Source organism: Dama dama, chromosome 16 (assembly GCF_033118175.1).
Source record: "Dama dama isolate Ldn47 chromosome 16, ASM3311817v1, whole genome shotgun sequence".
In the NCBI taxonomy this organism is placed as follows: domain Eukaryota; kingdom Metazoa; phylum Chordata; class Mammalia; order Artiodactyla; family Cervidae; genus Dama; species Dama dama.
In genome coordinates, this window is record NC_083696.1 from 189090 (window position 1) to 209779 (window position 20690).

General features: G+C 39.1%; 1 protein-coding gene across 1 annotated transcript in view; it reads right to left on the reverse strand.

Annotated features, from left to right (window-relative positions):
* Window positions 1-11241: 11241 nt before the first annotated feature.
* The window catches only part of SH3YL1 (SH3 and SYLF domain containing 1), a 69348-nt gene continuing 59899 nt past the window's right edge, over window positions 11242-20690 (reverse strand). Inside the window, exons 9-10 of the mRNA XM_061163235.1 lie at window positions 19342-19398; window positions 11242-12063 (exon numbers count right to left, since the gene is read on the reverse strand). Coding sequence (XP_061019218.1) covers window positions 11873-12063; window positions 19342-19398 — 248 coding nt within the window. The 3' untranslated portion in view covers window positions 11242-11872. The remainder of the gene's footprint in view (window positions 12064-19341; window positions 19399-20690) is intronic.

A 20690-nucleotide genomic window follows, 5' to 3' on the forward strand; every position in this document is an offset into this window, starting at 1 on the left:
CCCTCCAGGGACCCTACTGCAACACAGTTAGGTTCATTGTATCGTTTTCCTCTCATGTTATGTCACTTTCATGTTCTTTGATGCAGTTTAATATGATGCTTTATTTACATGGTTATAGCCAAAGACTGCTGTGAAGTTTACTGGAAACTGCACTCTAGACCTGAATGTCAACATTGTAGCACCTTAGATGTTCACTTGGGTTCTTTTACATAAGTAATTTCCAAAAGCATGAGAACAGAAACAGAGTCCAGAAAAGCACAAAAAATGTCCAGACTGAGGAACTGCTTCTCAAACATCAGTCATTTTTATATAATTTCACAATTTCTTACCACTTTAGAAAACCATCTTCTCTGTTACTAAACACTTATTAAAAGGAAATTTTATTTTGTACTGGCATGCTAAATGGAAAACTGGTATCTTCTGACATGAATGAAAACAGCAAATATTTATATGTAAGCCTGAGTTCAAGGAAAAGGATCACTTTTATATTTTCTTGATTCTTTTCACATTATTGATTGGAATTCTTCCCTGAGAAAGAGCTGCCCTTCTTCCCCATTTACTTATTTATTCAGTTAGTAATAGCAGTATGAACTCTGGGTGTTTATTTTCTGGGTTATAATAGAAAGCTTTCATTGTTCTGCTGCTCAGATTATTCATCCTGGGTCACTGGGCACTCTCTTTGGTGAGGGCCTGGGCCTCTTTGGTGAGGGCCTGGGCCTTTATTTAAATAAAAATAAACATATTCTAATATAGCTATTGGGTTTTACAGAATGAAAACTTAGATATCTCCTAAATAAGAAAAGATTGTAACTGATGAAGAGTTAGCAACAAATGACAAACAAATCAGTTCAGTCACACAGTCATGTCCGACTCTTTGCAACCTCATGGACTGCAGCACGCCAAGTTTCCCTGTCCATTACCAACTCCTGGAGCTTGCTCAAACTCACGTCCATCGAGTCGGTGATGCCATCCAACCATCTCATCCTCTGTCATCCACTTCTCCTCCTGCCTTCAATCTTTCCCAGCATCAGGGTCTTTTCCAACGAGTCAGTTCTTCACATCAGGTGGCCAAAGTATTGGAGTTTCAGCTTCAGCATCAGTAGTTCCAATGAATATTCAGGGCTGATCTCCTTTAGGATGGACTGGTTGATCTCCTTGCTGTTCAAGGGACTCTCAAGAGTCTTCTCCAACACCACAGTACAAAAGCATCAATTCTTCAGCACTCAGTTTTCTTTATAGTCCAACCCTTATATCCATACATGACTACTGCAAAAACCATAGCTTGGACTAGACAGACCTTTGTTGGCAAAGTAGCGTGTCTACTTTTTAACATGCTGTCTATGTTGGTCATAGCTTTTCTTCCAAGGAGCAAGCGTCTTTCAATTTCGTGTCTGCAGTCACCATCTGCAGTGATTTTGGAGCCCAAGAAAATAATGTCTCTCACTGTTTCCATTGTTTCCCCATCTATTTGCCATGAAGTGATGGAACCGGATGCCATGATCTTCATTTTTTGAATGTTGAGTTTTAAGCCAATTTTTGCACTCTCCTCTTTCACTTTCATCAGAGGCTCTTTAGTTCTTCTTCACTTTCTGCCATGAGGGTGGTGTCATCTGCATATCTAAGGTTATTGATATTTCTCCCTGCAATCTTGATTCCAGCTTGTGCTTCATCCAGTCTAGCATTTCTCATGATTTACTCTGCATATAAGTTAAATAAGCAGGGTGACAATATACGGCTTTGATGTACTCCTTTTCCTATTTGGAACAAGTCTGTTGTTCCATGTCTAGTTCTAACTGTTGTGTCCTGACCTGCATACAGATTTCTCAAGAGGCACGTCAAGTGGTCTGGTATTCCCATCCCTTGAAAAATTTTCCACAGTTTGTTGCAATCCATACAGTTGAAGGCTTTGGCATAGTCAATAAAGCAGAATTAGATGTTTTTCTGGATCTCTCTTGCTTTTTTGATGTTCCGTCGGATGTTGGCAATTTGATCTCTGATTCCTCTGCCTTTTCTAAATTCAGCTTGAACATCTGGAAATTCGTGGTTCACATACTGTTGAAGCCTAGCTTGGAGAATTTTGAGCATTACTTTGCTAGCATGTGAGATGAGTGCAATTGTGCAGTAGTTTGAATATTCTTTGGCATTGCCTTTCTTTGGGATTGGAATGAAAACTGACCTTTTCCAGTCCTGTAATCCTGATAATCTCAATAGATACAGAAAAAGCCTTTGACAAAATTCAGCATGCATTTATGGTTAAAACTCTTCAAAACATGGGCATAGAAGGAACCTACCTCAACATAGTAAAGGCCATATCTGATAAGCCCACAGCAAACATTATTCTCAATGGTAAGAAACTGAAAACATTCACCCTAAGATCAAGGGAACAAGACAAGGGTGTTCACCTTCACCACTATTATTCAACATAGTCCTGGAAGTCGTACCTACAGCAATCAGAGATGAAAAAGAAATAAAAGGAATCCAGATAGTAAAAGAAGTAAAGCTCTCACTGCTTGCAGATGACATGATACTCTATATAGAAAAACCTAAAATACTATCAGAAAATTACTAGCGCTAATCAGTGAATTTAGCAAAGTTGCAGTATACAAAATCAATACACAGAAATCACTTGCATTCCTATAAACAGTGAAAAATCACAAAGAGACATTAAAGAATTAATCCCATTCACCATTGCAACAAAAAGAATAAAATATCTAGGAATAAACTTACCAAAGGAGACAAAAGAACTATATACAGAAAATTATAAGACACTGATGAAAGAAATCAAAGATGACATAAAACAGGTGGAGAGATATTCCGTGATCCTGGGTAGGAAGAATCAATATTGTGAAAATGACTATACTACCAAACACAATCTACAGATTGAATTCGATCCCTATCAAATTACCAGTGGTATTTTTCACAGAACTAGAACAAAAAACTTTCACAATTCGTATGGAAACATAAAAGACCCTGAACAGCAAAGCAGTCTTCAGAAAGAAGAATGGAGCTGGAGGAATCAAGCTTCCTGACTTCAGTTTATATTACAAAGCTACACTCATCAAGACAGTATGGTACTGGAACAAAAACAGAAATATAGACCAATGGAACAAAATAGAAAGCCCAGAAATAAACCCATGCACCCATGGGTACCTTATTTTTGACAAAGGAGGCAGGAATATAAAATGGGGCAAAGACAGCCTCTTCAGTAACTGGTGCTGGGAAAACTGGACAGCTACATGCAAAAGAATTAAATTAAAACACTTCCTAACAGTTTACACAAAGATAAACTCAAAATGGATTAAAGGCCTAAAAGACTAGAAACTATAAAACTCTTAGAGGAAAACACAGGCAGAACACTCGATGACATAAATCAAAGCAAGATCTTCTATGACCCACCTCCTAGAGTAGAGGAAATAAAAGTGAAAGTAAACAAGTGGGACCTGATTAAACTTAAAACTTCTGCACAGCAAAGGAAACTATAAACAAGGTGAAAAGACAACCCTCAGAATGGGAGAAAATCATAGCTAATGAAACAACTGACAAAGGATTAATTTCCAAAATATACAAGTAGCTCATACAACTAAATACCAGAAAACAAACAACCCAATCAAAAAGTGGGAAAAACACCTAAATAGACATTTCTCCAAAGAAGATATACAGATGGCCAGAAAACACATGAAAAATGCTCAACATCACTCATTATTAAAAAATGACAAATCAAAACTACAATGAGATATCACCTCAGACTGGTCAGAATGGCCCTCATCAAAAAGTTTACACACAATAAATGCTGGAGAGAGTGTGGAGAAAAGGGAATTCTCTTGTATTGTTGGTGGAATATAAATTGATACAGCCAATATGGAAGATGGTATGGAGATTCCTTAAAAAACTAGGAATAAAACCATCATGTAACACAGCAATCCCACTCCTAGGCATATACCCTGAGGAAGCAAAAATTGAAAATGACACGTCTTATTGTTCATTGCAACGTTATTTACAATAGCTAGAACATGGAAGCAACCTAGATGTTCATCGACAGAAGAATGGATAAAGAAGTTGTGGTACATATACACAATGGAATATTCAGTTCAGTTCAGTCACTCAGTCGTGTCCAACTCTCTGTGACCCCATGGACTGCAGGATGCCAGGCTTCTCTGTCCATCACCAACTCCCGGAGCTTGCTCAAACTCGTGTCCATCGAGTCAGTGATGCCATCCAACCATCTCATTCTCTGTCATAGCCTTTAGCTCCAGCCTTCAATCTTTCCCAGCATCAGAGTCCTTTCCAACGAGTAGGTACCTCTCATCTGGTGGCCAAAATATTGGAGCTTCAGTTTCAGCATCAGTCCTTCCAATGAATATTCAGGACTAATTTCCTTTAGGATGGACTGGTTTGATCTCCTTGCTGTCCAAGGGACTCTCAAGAATCTTCTCCAACACCACAGTTCAAAAGCATCAATTCTTAAAAAGCACTCAGGTTTCTTTATAGCCCAACTCTCACATCCATACACGACTACTGGAAAAACCATTAGCTTTGACTAGATGGACTTTTGCTGGTTAAGTAATGTCTCTGCTTTTTAATATACTGTCTAGGTTGGTCATAGCTTTTCTTCCAATGAGCAAGCATCTTTTAATTTCATGGCTGCAGGAACCATCTGCATAGATTTTGAAGCCCAGAAAAATAAAGTCTCTCTTTGTTTCCATTATTTCCCCATCTATTTGCCATGAAGTGATGGGATCAGATGCCATGATCTTAGTTTTCTGGATGCTGAGTTTTAAGCCAACTTTTTCACTCTCTTCTTTCATTTTCATCAAGTGGCTCTTTAGTTCTTCTTCACTTTCTGCCATAAGGGTGCTGTCATCTGTGTATCTGAGGTTATTGATATTTCTCCCAGCAATCTTGATTCCAGCTTGTGCTTCATCCAGCCAAGCATGGCATATCACTCAGCCATAAAGTGGAATGCACTTGAGTCAGTTCTAATGAGTCAGAAAGAGAAAAATAATTATCATATACTAACACATATATATGGAATCTAGAAAGATGGTAGTGAAGAATTTATTTTCAGGGCAGCAATGGAGAAACAGACATAGCAGATTTATGGATGTGGGGAGAGCAGAGGAGAGGGTGAGGGGCATGGAGAGTCACATGGAAACTTACATCACTGTATGTAAAATAGACAGCCAACAGGAATCTGCTGTGTGTGTCAGGAAACTCAAACAGGGGCTCTGTGTCAACCTAGAGGGGAGGGATGAGGAGGGAGATGGGATGGAGGTTCAAGAGGGAGGGGATATACGTATACCTATGGCTGCTTCATGCTGAGGTTTGACAGAAAACAACAAAATTCAGTAAAGCAATTATCCTTCAATTAAAAATAAATTTAAAAAAACAGAAAAATATTAGCAAATGCATAGGCAAAAACAGACCAAAAAAAAAAAAAAAAGATGGCCAGGAGAAATAGCAATAACCTCAGATATGCAGATGACACTACCCTTAGGGCAGAAAGCAAAGAGGAATTAAAGAGCCTCTTGATGAAAGTGAAAGAGGAGAGTGAAAAAGTTGGATTAAAACTCAACATTCAAAAAGCGAAGATTATGGCACCAGGTCCCATTGCTTCATGGCAAATAGATGGGGAAACAATGGAAACAGCAACAGACTTTATTTTCTTGGACTCCAAAATCACTGCAGATGGTGACTGCAGCCATGAAATTAAAAGATGCTGAAAGGTTGTTGCTAAACCATGAAAGATGCTGGGATTCTTGGCCTCTGGAGAAAAACTCAATTCAGAGCCAGAGCTGAGGCTTGATCGCTCAGAGCTTTTGTGTAATAAAGTTTTATTAAAGTATAAAAGAGATAGAGAAAGCTTCTGACACAGATGTCAGAAGGGGACAGAAAGAATACCCCCCTTGCTAGTGTTAGACATGGAGTTACATACTTTTTAATTACTTATTACAGTGAATCAAAAGAATGTCTGGAGGTTGTAGAGACCTTACTAGACCCACTCCCATAATTTACATTTTTAGATTACAGGATTAGCCAGAAGGGTTTTTCTAGAAACTGTCCTCAAGCAGGATACATTATTGTTATATAATCCTAAGGAATGTAGAGGGACAAAAAACTTGTCCTTTCCCCCTCCTAAAGCATCTGCCCGGAATGCGGGAGACCTGGGTTCGATCCCTGAGCCGGGAAGATCCCCTGGAGAAGGAAATGGCAACCCATTACAGTATTCTTGTCTGGAGAATCCCATGGACAGAGGAGCCTGGTGGGCTACAGTTCACGGGATCACAAAGAGTCGGACACGACTGAGCGACTTCACTTCACACTCTCCTTGGGGACCCCTGGACTTCTTATCAACCTGCCTAGGAAATGACTCTCTCAATGCTTACTCCTTGGAAGAAAAGCTATGACCTATCTAGACTGCATTTTAAAAGGCAGAGACATTACTTTGCCAACAAAGGTCTATACAGTCAAAGCTATGGTTTTTCCAGCAGTCATGTACAGATGTGAGACTTAGACCATAAAGAAAGCTGAGCACCAAAGAACTGATGCTTTTGAACCTTGGTGTTAGAGAAGACTCTTGAGAGTCCCTGGGGCTGCAAGGAGATCCAACCAGTCCATCCTAAAGGAAATCAACCCTGAATATTCATTGGAAGGACTGATGCTGAAGCTGAAGCTCCAATACTTTGGCCATCTGATGTGAAGAACTGAATTATTGGAGAAGACCCTGATGCTGGGAAAGATTGAGGGCAGGAGAAGAAGGGGACAACAGAGGATGAGATGGTTGGATGGCATCACCGGCTCAACGGACATGAGTTTGAGTAAGCTCTGGGAGTTGGTGTTGGACAGGGAGGCCTGGTGTGCTGCAGTCCATGGGGTTGCTGAGTCGGACACGACTGAGCAACTGAACTGAACTGAACTGAACTGATCGTTTGTAAGTGCAGCTCTGATGGACAGTACACAGTGTTCAGTCCCAAAGGCCAGACCACTCAGTGTGACCATAAATTAACATGGCAATTAAATAGACAGGAAAATGAGATTACTGAGATTGAAGAGAGAGAGTACAGAAAATACTCCAGATGACAAAAGACAAAACTCAAAATGTGTTTAGGCATCTAGCTTTAAAAAAAAAAGTACTCTCAATTCTGGTTGAAACTCTTGATAAAGCTTTCAAATTGTAGATAATATTGAAGAAATATTCATGAGTGTCTTGGATGAACAAAGAAAAGTCTATCTTTTTTTTTTTTTTTAACAAAAGCTGGCTTTAGGGAAGTCTTAGATATAAAACAAATATCTTGTGATATATGAGTAATGGTTGGAGGATTTTGCTTAATCCCATTAAATACAGGGTGTTTCTATAGACTTAGAAGAGTGTATTTTAAGTTCCAGTTCTTAACAAGTCCATGAGTCTTGGCAAACTATTTAATTGTCTTGTCCTCTATTTTTTTCTCAGTTGAGAAATGGAAATTCACTCAGTAACAGAAAATTTTGCTGGGCACTGAAAATACAAAATTGAATAAGGCTTGGTCTTCTCCTCAAGAGTTTTGGTGAAAGGAGCAGCATATGAACAAGTGTGGTTCTGAGACATTTAAAGTAGGTAGATGCAAAACTAAAATATCCACAAACATGATAAAACACCAAGATGGAAACTTAGCAGAAGTATGCAAGTGTCATGCGAGAACTTTAGAATACTTCTAAAGACAACATTCAGCTCAGTTCAGTTCAGTTCAGTTCAGTCGCTCAGTCGTGTCCGACTCTTTGCAACCCCATGAATCGCAGCATGCCAGGCCTCCCTGTCCATCACCAACTCCTGGAGTTTACTCAAACTCATGCCCATCGAGTTGGTGATGCCATCCAGCCATCTCATCCTCTGTCATCCCCTTCTCCTCCTGCCCCCAATCCCTCCCAGCATCAGGGTCTTTTCTAATGAGTCAACTCTTTGCATGAGGTGGCCAAAGTATTGGAGTTTCAGCTTCAGCATCAGTCCTTCCAATGAACACCCAGGACTGATCTCCTTTAGGATGGACTGGTTGGATCTCCTTGCAGTCCAAGGACAAATACAAAGACACCCATTATCCTTGCTTTGGACAACTGAACATCCTAAGGATAATTTTCCTTGTGTCAATACATTATTATTAATATAACAACACAATGCCACTAAAAAATAGTAAGTCTATTTTCCTGAAGATGGTTAAGTTGATTCTTAAGTTCACCTGTAACATAAATAAAAAGAACAGCCAGGGAAACCTGCAGAAGAAAAAAAAAAAGGTGAGAAGAACTGCTCGCCCTGCTACATGTAAAAAATACCATAAAGTCTTGAAATCTGATCAGTTTGGGAAAATGTGCAGACAAGTTTTTCCTGTGTTTTCAACTTTTTTCAACTCCCTTATGCTTTAGACCTACCGTCAGTTCAGTGATTCTCTATTTGCTGAGTCTAAATTATCATTAAATCCATTTATTGTGTTTTTAGTTTATTTTTTCACTCCCATTTTTTTTCATTTAGTTCTCCATATAGTGTTAACTTTCTGTTGAAATTCTCCAACATGTTTTTAATTCCTTGAATGTATACATCATAATTTCTGATAATCTGATTGCAAATGAGTATGTTCAAGTATAATTTTTAAAAATTTAAAAGTTTAAATTTTGTAAGCTTTCAAGTATGCAAGACAATACCACATAGTGCTTAGGGACACATACATAAATAATACAAATATAAAGAAATATATGGAATTAATAAATAGCTAATTCAGCATGGTGATTATCTTTGAGTTAGAAAAGGAAGTTTGTTTTATTTCTTGCTGGGTGATGATAATTTCTTTATTCTCCTTTTTCCATGTCTTAAGAATTATTTTATAAAAAAAGTCTACACATTTATGCATAAAATGTAACGCAATAAGATCACAAAGTAGGATAAAAAAGCTGGAGTGTGAGGATCATTTGGCTGCAGTGTGGAGGCAAGAAATTGAAGCTGGAAGCTGTGAGGATAGTCTAAGTCTAGCATTAAATTCAGAATACTCTACTGTTATAATTGTGGTGGTGGTTAAATCACTTACAAATCTAGTATGAAAATGAATGTTAAATAACAAAGTGCTAAAATAACTAAGAATTTGCTGATGGATACACAGATAAAAGAGATAAATTGTAACATCAAAGATACATGAAGGGAAAGGGAGAGTAAAAATGCTATGATGTACGTGCTAAGTTGTTATCAACCTAAAACAGACTCTTATAAACACGCGTTTTATAAGCCCTCATGGTAACCACAAAGCAAAAATCTACAGTAGATACACAAAATATAAAGAAAAATGAATCAGCATACCACTACAGAAAATCATCAGATCACAAAGAAAGAGAGCAGGAGGGGAAGACAGGAACAAAGGAATTGCAAAATAACCAGAAAACAATGAACAAAGTGGTGACAGTGAGTCCACACCTATCAGTTTCACGCTAAGTACAGATAGACTAAACTCTCTAGTAGAAGCACTTAGAGAGGACAAGTGGACTTTTTAAAAAAAGACTCAACTATATGCTGTCTGCAAGAGACTCACTTCAGCTTTAAGGACACATGTAGATTGAAAATGAAGGAATGGAAAAAATATGCCACATAACTGCAAACCAAAAGAAAGCAGAGGTAGCTATACATCCATCAGGAAAAACAGACTTTAAGCCAAATACTGTAATAAGAACAAAGAAGGTCATTATATAATGATAAAGGGGTCAATTCAACAAGAGGCAATGCGTTTGTAAATACTTATGTGCCCAGCATAGGCGCACCTAAATATATAAAGCGAGTATTAACAGACATGAAAGGAAAAACAGACGACAATACAGTAATAGTGCAGAACTTTGATATCCCACTTTCACCAACAGATAGATCATCCAGACAGAAAATCAGTGAGGAAACATTGTCCTTAAAGAACATGTTCAATCAATAGCAGCAGAATACACATTCTTCTCAAGTGCTCATGGAACATTCTCCAGGATAGAGCCTCTGTTAAGCACAAAACAGGTCTTAATAAAGTTAAGAAAACTGAAACAGCATCAGGCATCTTTCTGACTACATTTTATGAACTAGAGTAAGAAGAAAACTGGAAAATTCACAAAGAAGTAGAGATTAAACAACAAGCTTGTATATGACCAGCCCACAGTTAACATCACACTCAACAGTGAAAATGTGAAAACTTTCTCTCCAAGGTCAGGAACAAACAGGATGCCATTGTCACCACTTCTATTTAGCCTAGTACTGGAATCCTTAGCCAGAGCGAGAAGGCAAGGAAAAGAAATGAAAAGCATCCAAATTGGAAAAGAAGTAAGGTTATCTGCGTTTGCAGATGGCATGTTATTATCTGTGAAAATCCCAAGCGTCCACCAACAGAATGGACAAAGAAAATACGGTATACATAAATAAAAGCAAAAAATCCTGGAACTTGTGACAATATGGATAGACCTAGAGGGCACTATGCTAAGTGAAATAGGTCAGTCTCTCTGAGAGAAAGACAAACACTGTATGATCTCGTGTGTGTGTGCGTGCACGCGCACACACGTGTGCATACTCAGTTGTATCCAACTCTTTGCAACCCTACAAACTGAAGCCCATCAGTCTCAGTCCATGGGATTTTCCAGGCACAAATACTAGAGTGGGTGGCCATTCCTCCTCCGGGGGATCTTCCCGACCCAGGGGTGGAAACGTGTCTCCTGCGTCTCCTGCTTCAGCAGGCATGTACTCGCTATCACTGAGCCACCTGGGAAGCCCATGTGATCTCACGTGGGAATCTGAAAAAGTCAAACTCATAGAGACGAGAGTCAACTGATGGTTATCAGAGATTGGGAGGAGGGGAAACTAAGAGATACAAGTCAAAGGATACAAACTTCTAGTTTCTATGAGCAATTTGTTCTGGCGATCTAATGTACAGCATGTGACTACAGTTGATAATGTTGTGTTATATAACTGAAACTTGCTAAGACAGTAGAACTTGTGTTCTCATTAAAGAAGTAAATATGTGAGATGATGGATGTGTTAATTAATCTGGAATCCTTTCACAATGCATAAGTATTTCAAATCATCATGCTGTGCCCTTTAAATATTTTACAATTTTGTCAATTACATGTTGAGAAAGCTGGAAAAAAAAGAAGTTAGCAACACAGTCGTGGAGGTGGATTTTAACCTCCAGACTAACCACAGACCTCAGGTTACAAATAAGAAAAACAAAAATAAGAAAATAAGAAAAACAAAATCAAGATAGTAACTTAGCATTTTAAAAACATTTATTTAGAGACAATGGAACCATATCAACATAACTTTATTCTACTGCTACATATGAACAAGCATCACCTCATAAAGAAGGAAAGCTAACAGATGTCATCTTTTTTTAATGCATAGTTGAATTTCTTTGTGAGGTTTCATATATATATAATTTTTGAAGATATAGAGATAATTTTTAAGGATTACTATTCTAGTCAATATCTCCAACTCTGAGTATTAGTTAATATACTATTTAAGCTGATTTATTCTTTTCTAGTCATTTTGCAAATATATGAAGTGGTATTCATACCTTAATCCTTAGATTCTCAAGATACAATCAAGTCACCATATACACAGCCAAATCAAATGTTTAGTGTATACTTGACAAATGAACACAAGAAAAATGTGGTATCAACTATTAAATAGTGTGTGTGATAAAAATCAATGGAAAGTAAAGATATGTAAGCTAACCATTTATATACATAAAGCCAAAATCTTTTACATACTGGATAAAAGTTTAAGGAATAAACAGAGGTGTCTTTACATTTATACTAAACATTATTCAACTGAATAGTAATTCCCTCCAGTGTAGAACTAATTTTTTTGTAATTCTCAAAGAACAAAATAATACAAACTTTAATTCATGGTAACATAGTTGGCTGGAAAAATGCCAGTTCGACCTCGAAGCTTTCCTTCCCACCAATCGAAATGTGAATCTGTTTTTGATATAACTGTGATTCTGTCTCCAGCTTGAAAATTCAAATCTCCTGGCTGTTGTCCTTCAAAAGAATATAGTGCTGTCACTTCCATGGGTTGGTTTGAATTGTCTAAAACAAGAAAAAAATATTTATTCACATTTTTGTGAGAAAAACAGGAAGTATGTGTAGGGAAGAGATAAATTAGCAATTCAGGGCTTGGGATTCTAATGTGGGAGGCCAGCAGAGTCCAGAGCACACAGTCTGTGTGATTTTTCATCACATCATTAACCTTATGTTTTTCTTTGCAAAGAGCAAATATTTGGTAATAACATTTCCTAAATCACACAAGTCAAACTGTACATTATTATATACTTAAATATGTGTTTGGCAAATATCTGTGGTTATAATGGTTTAAATTTGTCTAGTCTATAAGATAATATTATTACATTTTCCCTATTTTAATAGAATAGTCATAGTAGCTTCAGTGAATTACACTATTAGGTAAAAGTTGATATTTTACACTCTTGATTGTATCATAAAAGATTAAACTTAAAAACTATGCTCTGTGGTCACTGATAATGAGGGTTACAGCTCAGATGCATTTGCTGTTTCATCAGTAGAAATTTATTTCCCCCTAAGGTTTTATGGCTGTTTTCATTTCTATACTTGATTCTTTCCCTCAAAAGAGAGATGAAATTCAAATTGGCACATCAAGAAGCATGTCTACATAAGTTTAACCAGAACTTTAACAAGTATTCGGAAAAAATACCTTGAGGACCAAATGGGTAACATGAGCAAAAGACATTAACTATTATAAATTGTATAGAATCATAAGAGATAAAACAACAACAACAGACATTTGCTGTGTACTCAGCTACATGGAATTTGGTATTTTCATGTTTCATATAATTTTGTGCATGAGTTAGGCAGTTAGATGCTTGTTAAATGCATCTTAGTACAGATATATTGAAAGCATATATAACCAAATTCTAAATCTATTTACTTGCTTGAATCTATAATACTATAATCATAAAAAATAAAGTGACCTTGACCTATTAGTAAGAAATGAAAATAGTCAACACTCTAATAGCAGTACATTTACTGAAGCACTGAATTTGTATCTCACACAAGATGGTGCTATAGTTCTTTCAATAGAGCATGTACCACGTAGTTGAATTCTCCTAAAGAAATAACCTTAATAATAACTAACATAACTGTATTAGTGATATTGCTGGTACAGTTTTTATCTATAAAACAGAGAAGTTCTATATATTTTTATATTTTATACTGTATTTACTTTTAACCTGTTACTTTAAAGAAATAAGAGTAAAAGTGTGTCACTAAAAGAATAAAGTTTTGATACAGTCTGGATAAAACCAAAGCAGTTAAATGACTACTAAGGTATATGAGTGAAGGGTCATCACTGTGCACCATGAAAAGTGGCTACAGCTCTTCACTGAGAGGGACCCGCAGAGAGTCCTCACGACATCCTCACTGCGCTCAGACCAGAAGCGTGCAAGCTAATGCCAAAGAGCACAATCACTCTGAAGATGATTTTATCAATAATTGTATCCATGACCTCCACATATAAAGCTCAGTCTCAACATACCGAACGTAATTAAGGAAAGCCCTCAATAACTCCTCCTCCCCTTTCTTGTCTCCCAAACATTGTGGATAACAGAAGCAAGCAAAAAGGGTGCCTGTGAATATGAGGAAATGTTCTGGAAGCTACAGTCACCTTAACTGCAGTACATGCACACACCTGTAGCACTAATTACACAATTAAGGGTGCACAGGATGGTGAACACCATGATAGCAGGCATCATTCCACGTGGATACAGTAGAGCGGCTCCGGGTCCTTGAGCCAGGCGCTGTGATAAACACACTTGCTCCTCACTTCCAGGGAGGGAGCTCTCACCCCACTTCCCAGAATATGAACCAGAGACTTGCAAATGTTAAGTGATCTGCCGAGGGGGTAAGATTCAAATCTCGGAAGCCTGTCTCCAGGCAATCTTAATCACTACTGAGATTAAGCCACAGGGTCTTCAGCAAACATAGGAGTCTTAAATTGCATTCAATAGATTGAACCTGGATTCATCGGTATATTTTACCTTCTTAAAAAATTATTTTATTCTTAATGGAAGGATAATTGCTTTACAGTATGCCATGATCTTAGGTTTTTGAATGTTGAGATTTAAACCAGCATTTTTACTCTCCTCTTTCACCTTCATCAAGAGGCTCTTTGGTTCCTCTTCGCTTTCTGCCATGAGGGTGGTGTCACCTCCATTTCTCCCAGCAATCTTGACTCCAGCTTGTGCTTCTTCCAGCCCAGCGCTTCTCATGATGAACTTTGCATATAAGTTAAATAAGGAGGGTGACAATAAACAGCCTTGAAGTACTCCTTTACCGTTTTGGAACCAGTCCATTGTTCCATGTCCAGTTCTAACTGATGCTTCCTGACCTGCATACAGATTTCTCAGGAAGCAGGTAAGGTGGTATGGTATTTCCATCTCTGGAAGAATTTTCCAGTTTGTTGTGATCCACACAGTCAACGGCTTTGGTGTAGGCAATGAAGCAGAAGTAGATGTTTTTCTGTAACTCTCTTGCTTTTCCTATTACCCAACAGATGTTGGCAATTTGATCTCTGGTTCCTCTGCCTTTTCTAAATCCAGAACATCTGGAAGTTCTTGGTTCATGTACTGTTGAAGCCTTGCTTGGAGAATTTTGAGCATTACTTTACAAGTGTGTGGTAGTCTGAATATTCCTTGACATTGCCTTTCTTTGGGTTTGAAATGAAAACTGACCTTTACCAGTCCTGTGGTCACTGCTGAGCTTTCCAAATTTGCTGGCATATTGAGTGCAGCACTTTCACAGAATCATCTTTCAGGATTTGAAATAGCTCAACAGGAATTCCATCACCTCCACTAGCTTTGTTCATGGTGATGCTTCCTAAGACCCACTTGAATTCTCATTCCAGGATGTCTGGCTCTAGGTGAGTGATCACACCATTGTGGTTATCTGGACCATTAAGATGTTTTTTGTATAGCTCTTCTGTGTATTCTTGCCACCTCTTCTTAATATCTTCTGCTTCTGCTAGGTCCCTACCATTTCTGTCCTTTATTGTGCCCATGTTTGCATGAAATGTTCCCTTGGTATCTCTAATTTTCTTGAAGAGATCTCTAGTCTTTCCCATTCTATTGTTTTCCTCTATTTCTTTGCATTGATCACTGAGGAAGGCTTTCTTATCTCTCCTTGTTATTCTTTGGAACTCTGCATACAGATGAGTATATCTTTCCTTTTCTCCTTTGCCTTTCGCTTCTCTTCTTTCCCCAGCTATTTGCAAGGCCTCTTCAGACAACCATTTTGCCTTTCATTTCCTTGGGAATGATTCTGATCACCACCTCCTGTACAATGTCATGAACCTCCATCCATAGTTCTTCAGGCACTCTATCAGATCTAATCCCTTGAGTCTATTTTTCACTTCCACTTATCATTGAAAGGGGTTTGATTTAGGTCATACCTGAGTAGTCTAGTAGTTTTCCCTACTTACTTCAATTAAAGTCTGAATTTTGCAATAAGCAATTCATGATCTGAGCCACAGTCAGCTCCTGGTCTTGTTTTTGCTGACTGTATAGAGCTTCTCCATCTTTGGCTGCAAAGAATATAATCAATCTGATTTCGGGATTGACCATCTAGTGACGTCCCTGTGTAGAGTCATTTCTTGTGTTGTTGGAAGAGGGTGTTTGCTATGACCAGTGTGTTCTCTTGGTAAAACTCTGTTAGCTTTTGTCATTTCATTTTGTACTCTAAGCTCAAACTTGCCTGTTACTCCAGGTATCTCTTGACTTCCTATTTTTGCTTTCCAGTCCCCTATGATGAAAAAGACTTTTTTTTTTTTTTTTTTTGGTGTTAGTTCTAGAAGATCTTGTAGGTCTTCATAGACGTGTTCAGCTTCTTCAGCATTAGTGGTTGGGGCATAGGCTTTGATTACTATGATACTCAATGGTTTGCCTTGGAAATGAACCAAGATCATTCTGTTGCTTTTGAGATTGCCCCCAAGCACTGCACTTCAGACTCCTTTGCTGACTCTGAGGGCTACTCCATTTCTTCTAAGGGATTCTTGCCCACAGTAGTAGATATAATAGTCATCTGAATTAAATTCACCCATTTCAGTCCATTTTAGTTCACTGATATCTGGAACGTCTATGTTCACTCTTGCCATCTCCTGTTTGCTTCCGATTTGCCTTGATTCATGGACCTAACATTCCAGGTTCCCATGCACTATTGTTCTTTACAGCATCAGACTTTACTTTTACCACCAGTCACATCCACAACAGGGCATTGTTTTCACTTCGGCTCAGCCTCTTCATTCTTTCTGGAATTATTTCTCCACTCTTCTCCAGTAGCATATTGGGCATCTACCGACCTGGGGAGTTCATCTTTCAGTGTCCTATCTTTTTGTCTTTTCATACTGTTCATGGGGTTCTCAAGGCAAGAATACTGAAGTGTTTGCCATTCCCTTCTCCAGTGGACCACATTCCACTGTCCTGTCCACCATGACCCGTCTATCATGGGTGGCCCTACATGGCATGGGTCATAGTTTCATTGAGTTAGACAAGGCTGTGGTCCATGTGATCAGATTGATTAGTTTTCTGTGACTGTGGTTTTCAGTCTGTCTGCCCTCTGATAGAGAAGGATAAGAGACTTGTAGAAGCTTCCTGATGGGAGGGACTGGCTGTGGGGAAAACTGGGTCTTGCTCTGGTCTGGGAGGCCACGCTCAGTAAATCTTTGATCCAATTTCCAGCTGATGGGTGGGGCTGTGTTCCCTCCCTGTAGTTTGGTTAGGCAAACTATTTTCCTGCATCACTGAGTTATCCAGACTGTACAAATAATAGGAATATCTGCTGCTGCTGATCCCTGAATTTGATAACTGAATTTGTTCTTAGTAGTTTTAGAAATATATTTTATAATGAATAATTAGAGGAAGAAAGATATTATGACCTGAAGAAAAGACAGAAAGAACTGCAGACCAGGTTCAGTCTCTGCCCCTCCCCCCACTGAAGGCTGTCTAAATGCCTCTGAATTGCAGTTTTCAAATAAGATAAGGATGAAAACAGTAACAGGAAAAACGGGCCTAAGAGCCAAGCAGGGGTTCTGAGTCGCAGCAGAGGACAAGGCAGTGCTGCTGGGTGGGAGGAGGCTGACATTCAGCATTCCTCCTGAACAGAGGTGAAGCAGAGAGGGAGGTGTCACTGCTGGCAGAGCTGGTGAAGAGCGTGGGCAGGACAGGCCGGCAGAGGTGTGCCGAATTCCTCACCACTCACCAGTCAGGCAAACCCCTCTATTCTAGGAGGGCGCAGGAGGGTCTTGAGGGGTTGTTGGGAAAGTTCATCCACAGGAAAAAAGGAGAGAGCTGGGCCGGGGTGAGCACAGGCGCCCCCCAGGGGCCAGTTCACGTCCACCCGGTGCCAGGCCCCGCTGGCTTTTTCTTCAATAAGCTCAAAATGCAAAGGTCCTCTTTACTGTAAATAGTAGGGACAGTTTCCATAAGGAGAAGTTTAATGTCCACAATATAATTCATTAGAAGAGGTCAGCCAAGAGGACATGTTCTTCCAGGAAGGGAGACAACTTTGGAGAGCAGGGAAGTAAAGCCCACAGGGTCACTGAAACAGCCAGTGTCCACAGATGCCTTCCCTACTGAGGACACATGCCTTCAAGATCGGTATTCCTACACTTACAAAAATATGGAGGATCTTTGAAGCAATTGACTATTTTATATCCAAATATTCAAGTTTATTCAAATAGGGGTTATTTTTCTCTCCCAAATCAGGGCTACACTTAAGAGGAAACAGATTACAGTCAGCTTTGGTGACTGGCAGCTGCTCTGAGCTCATAACTAGCAAGTCTGCATCCACGGGATGCCACTGTCTTATTTCACTTCTCAGTGGAGCCTGCATAATGTAACCCATATGGCATCAACACATCTGGCCCCAGACATGACTCAGAAGAATCTGAGACCTTGGAAGGTCCCCTCCAAGACGCACTAGAAGTGGTGCCTTTGCTGTCGTGATGAGCTGGGCGGCTGACTTGATCCTGGCATCCACATGCCCCCAGGATGTGGGTGGGGTCCATGACCCTTGGTGACCTCAATCTCTGCAGGAGCGTGAGTGAGCTGGATGGGGCCAACTGGCAGAGGTCACAAGACCCGCAATTCTCAAACGGCAAAGTCAAAAGACGAAGGGCATCCGTGGTTGTCACACTCGGGGAGGGGCCCTGCTGGCATCATGGCCTGCGTCCTCAGGCACACACAGCTCAGGACAGCCCCACGGCAGAGAGCTCTGCACCAGGCCCAGGGGGCCCCTGCCAGTCAGAGGGTGGACAGGGGGCTGTGATGGATGCTGACCAAGGAGGTTCGGATCTCCAGGTACAAAAACCTTAGTGAACAGGACTATGGATGCTCACCCCCCGTTTCACCATGAGGCCAGAAGACTTCGTAGCTGGAGCTTCCGTAGGAGTGAGGCCAAAGCACGCACAGCTGGAGAACCACTGCCGTGCCCGCGCCGCGCGGGGCAGGCCCGGGAGGGCCAGCCTGGGCGGCCAGGAGTCCTGCTCAGACGGGTTTCCAGCTCAGGCCTCAGGACCGAGGGGTCACAGAGCTGGGACTTTCCTCTGCAAGGCTGATAGACTGGCATAAGGAAGTTCTTGTAAGAGTTTAACTGATTTCACACAGCAATGTAAAGTAAGCTTTATTTTTGAAACAGACTTTAAATCTTTCCTTGCATTTTCTTCTTCAAAATCCCTTATATTTTGAGAAAGGCCTAAAATAAATTAATATTAACATTAACTTATTACCTACTGTTTGAAACACTTAGCTTGTGCTACCCTCAAATATAAAAGCAAAACCCAACCAACCGACCAACCATGGGAGCTAAAGTGTCTGGAACACACAGCCAGAGAATAAAAGTACCGGCTGTAAGTCTGAGCCTCTGTCTCCAGATCCCACTTAGGGTTTTGTTTCTTATCTTCCCTCATTGCTTTTTAAGAGATATTTCTAATATTTATCAGGCACTTAGACAACAGGTGCAGACTTGAAAGGAATCTGAGAAAAGGAACGCTCGTCCCCAGAGTCACACTGCCAACGCCACTTCTGCTCAACTGTAGTCAAGGCCCCAAACCCACAGGACCCAGTGGCCCTTTCCCAAGTGGGTCCAGTCTGCTGACCTCATCAAGTTTGATCAGTCCAGTTGTGCAGAGTATGTTTTAAATGAAGTGCTTCTCAAAGTAATGTAAATATCCTATAAATGAAATAAGAAGTATTGATATTTTCACAACCTGCCAAATTAGTTAGGAGGTTTGTGTTATAAGATGGTAACTAATCTTTTTAAAACAGAAATATTTTTACTTACCAACTCTCTCATGATAGCTGGAAAGTTCAGGATACAGGTTATATTCATTTCTGCTACCTGCAAAAAGTAAATAGATACGTAAAAGAGGGGAACATTAGAAAATTTATTAGTATCTAGTATATAAGATACCCAAGAATGCCAAATACTGTTCTTGATAAGCAGATATTTTAAATCATTCTAACTGATTGAAATATAATTATTTTATCCTTTATTTCAATCAAGAGGAACACCTGAATATACACAAAAAATAGACCAAACATAAGGCAGACAGTAAATGTCTAATATCTGTATGACCACAGGCACATAAACTACAGCTCATGGCATTGCAATTACATGTTCACAGAAAACACAGACACATCTTTTTCTAAAAATACCAGAATAAGAAAATCTGCAATCAGCAAGCCAGTGATTTTCAGACAGTCTTGCTTGTTTAACACCTAAAATAATTTTTAAAGAAGTATTTATATGTATATTTTTAAACTGATACCTAAAATTGTTAAATGTAAGATTAAGGATGTATTTTTAGCATATTTTAATGTCAATTACTTAAAATTTGTATCACTCCCTTTTTGGATAAAAAGATCTAAATATGATAGTGATCTGAACCCAACACCATTCATTAAAGAAAATCAATAAGATGTTTTTAATAGTCAGAAATTATATACTGTTCATTTTTAATCTTCAAATCATATTTTCACTTCATTTGTTCCAAAGATTTTTAACCAGTGTATTAATATTGTACTTTTCAACTGTGGTGTTGGAGAAGACTCTTGAGAGTCCCTTGGACTGCAAGGAGATCCAACCAGTCCATCCTAAAGGAAATCCTAAAGGGATGACAGAGGATGAGATGGTTGGATGGCATCACCAACTCCATGGACATGAGTTTGGGTAAACTCCGGGAGTTGGTGATGGACAGGGAGGCCTGGCATGCTGCAGTCCATGGGGTCGCAAAGAGTCGGAAATGACTGAGCGACTGAACTGAACTAAGCTTATGCAAGTTTCTAAAACAAGAATTTATAAATTTATTTTAAAAATTTTATTTACATAACACAATCATCTATTTAATAATTTCTTACAGATTGAGTTATCATGATCATTATAAGCACACATTGATCAAAACTTCAAAAATATTATAAATTCATTAATTTACTAAACATTAAAGTGTTATTTGAAATACATTTCAACAGGTGGACTAGACTTTTAATAATTAGTTCATATACACAGTTCAGTTCACTTAAATTGCTCAGTTGTGACCGACTCTTTGTGACCCCATGGACTGCAGAATGCCAGGCTTGCTCAAACTCATGTCCATCGTGTCAGTGATGCTATCCAACCATCTCATCCTTGTC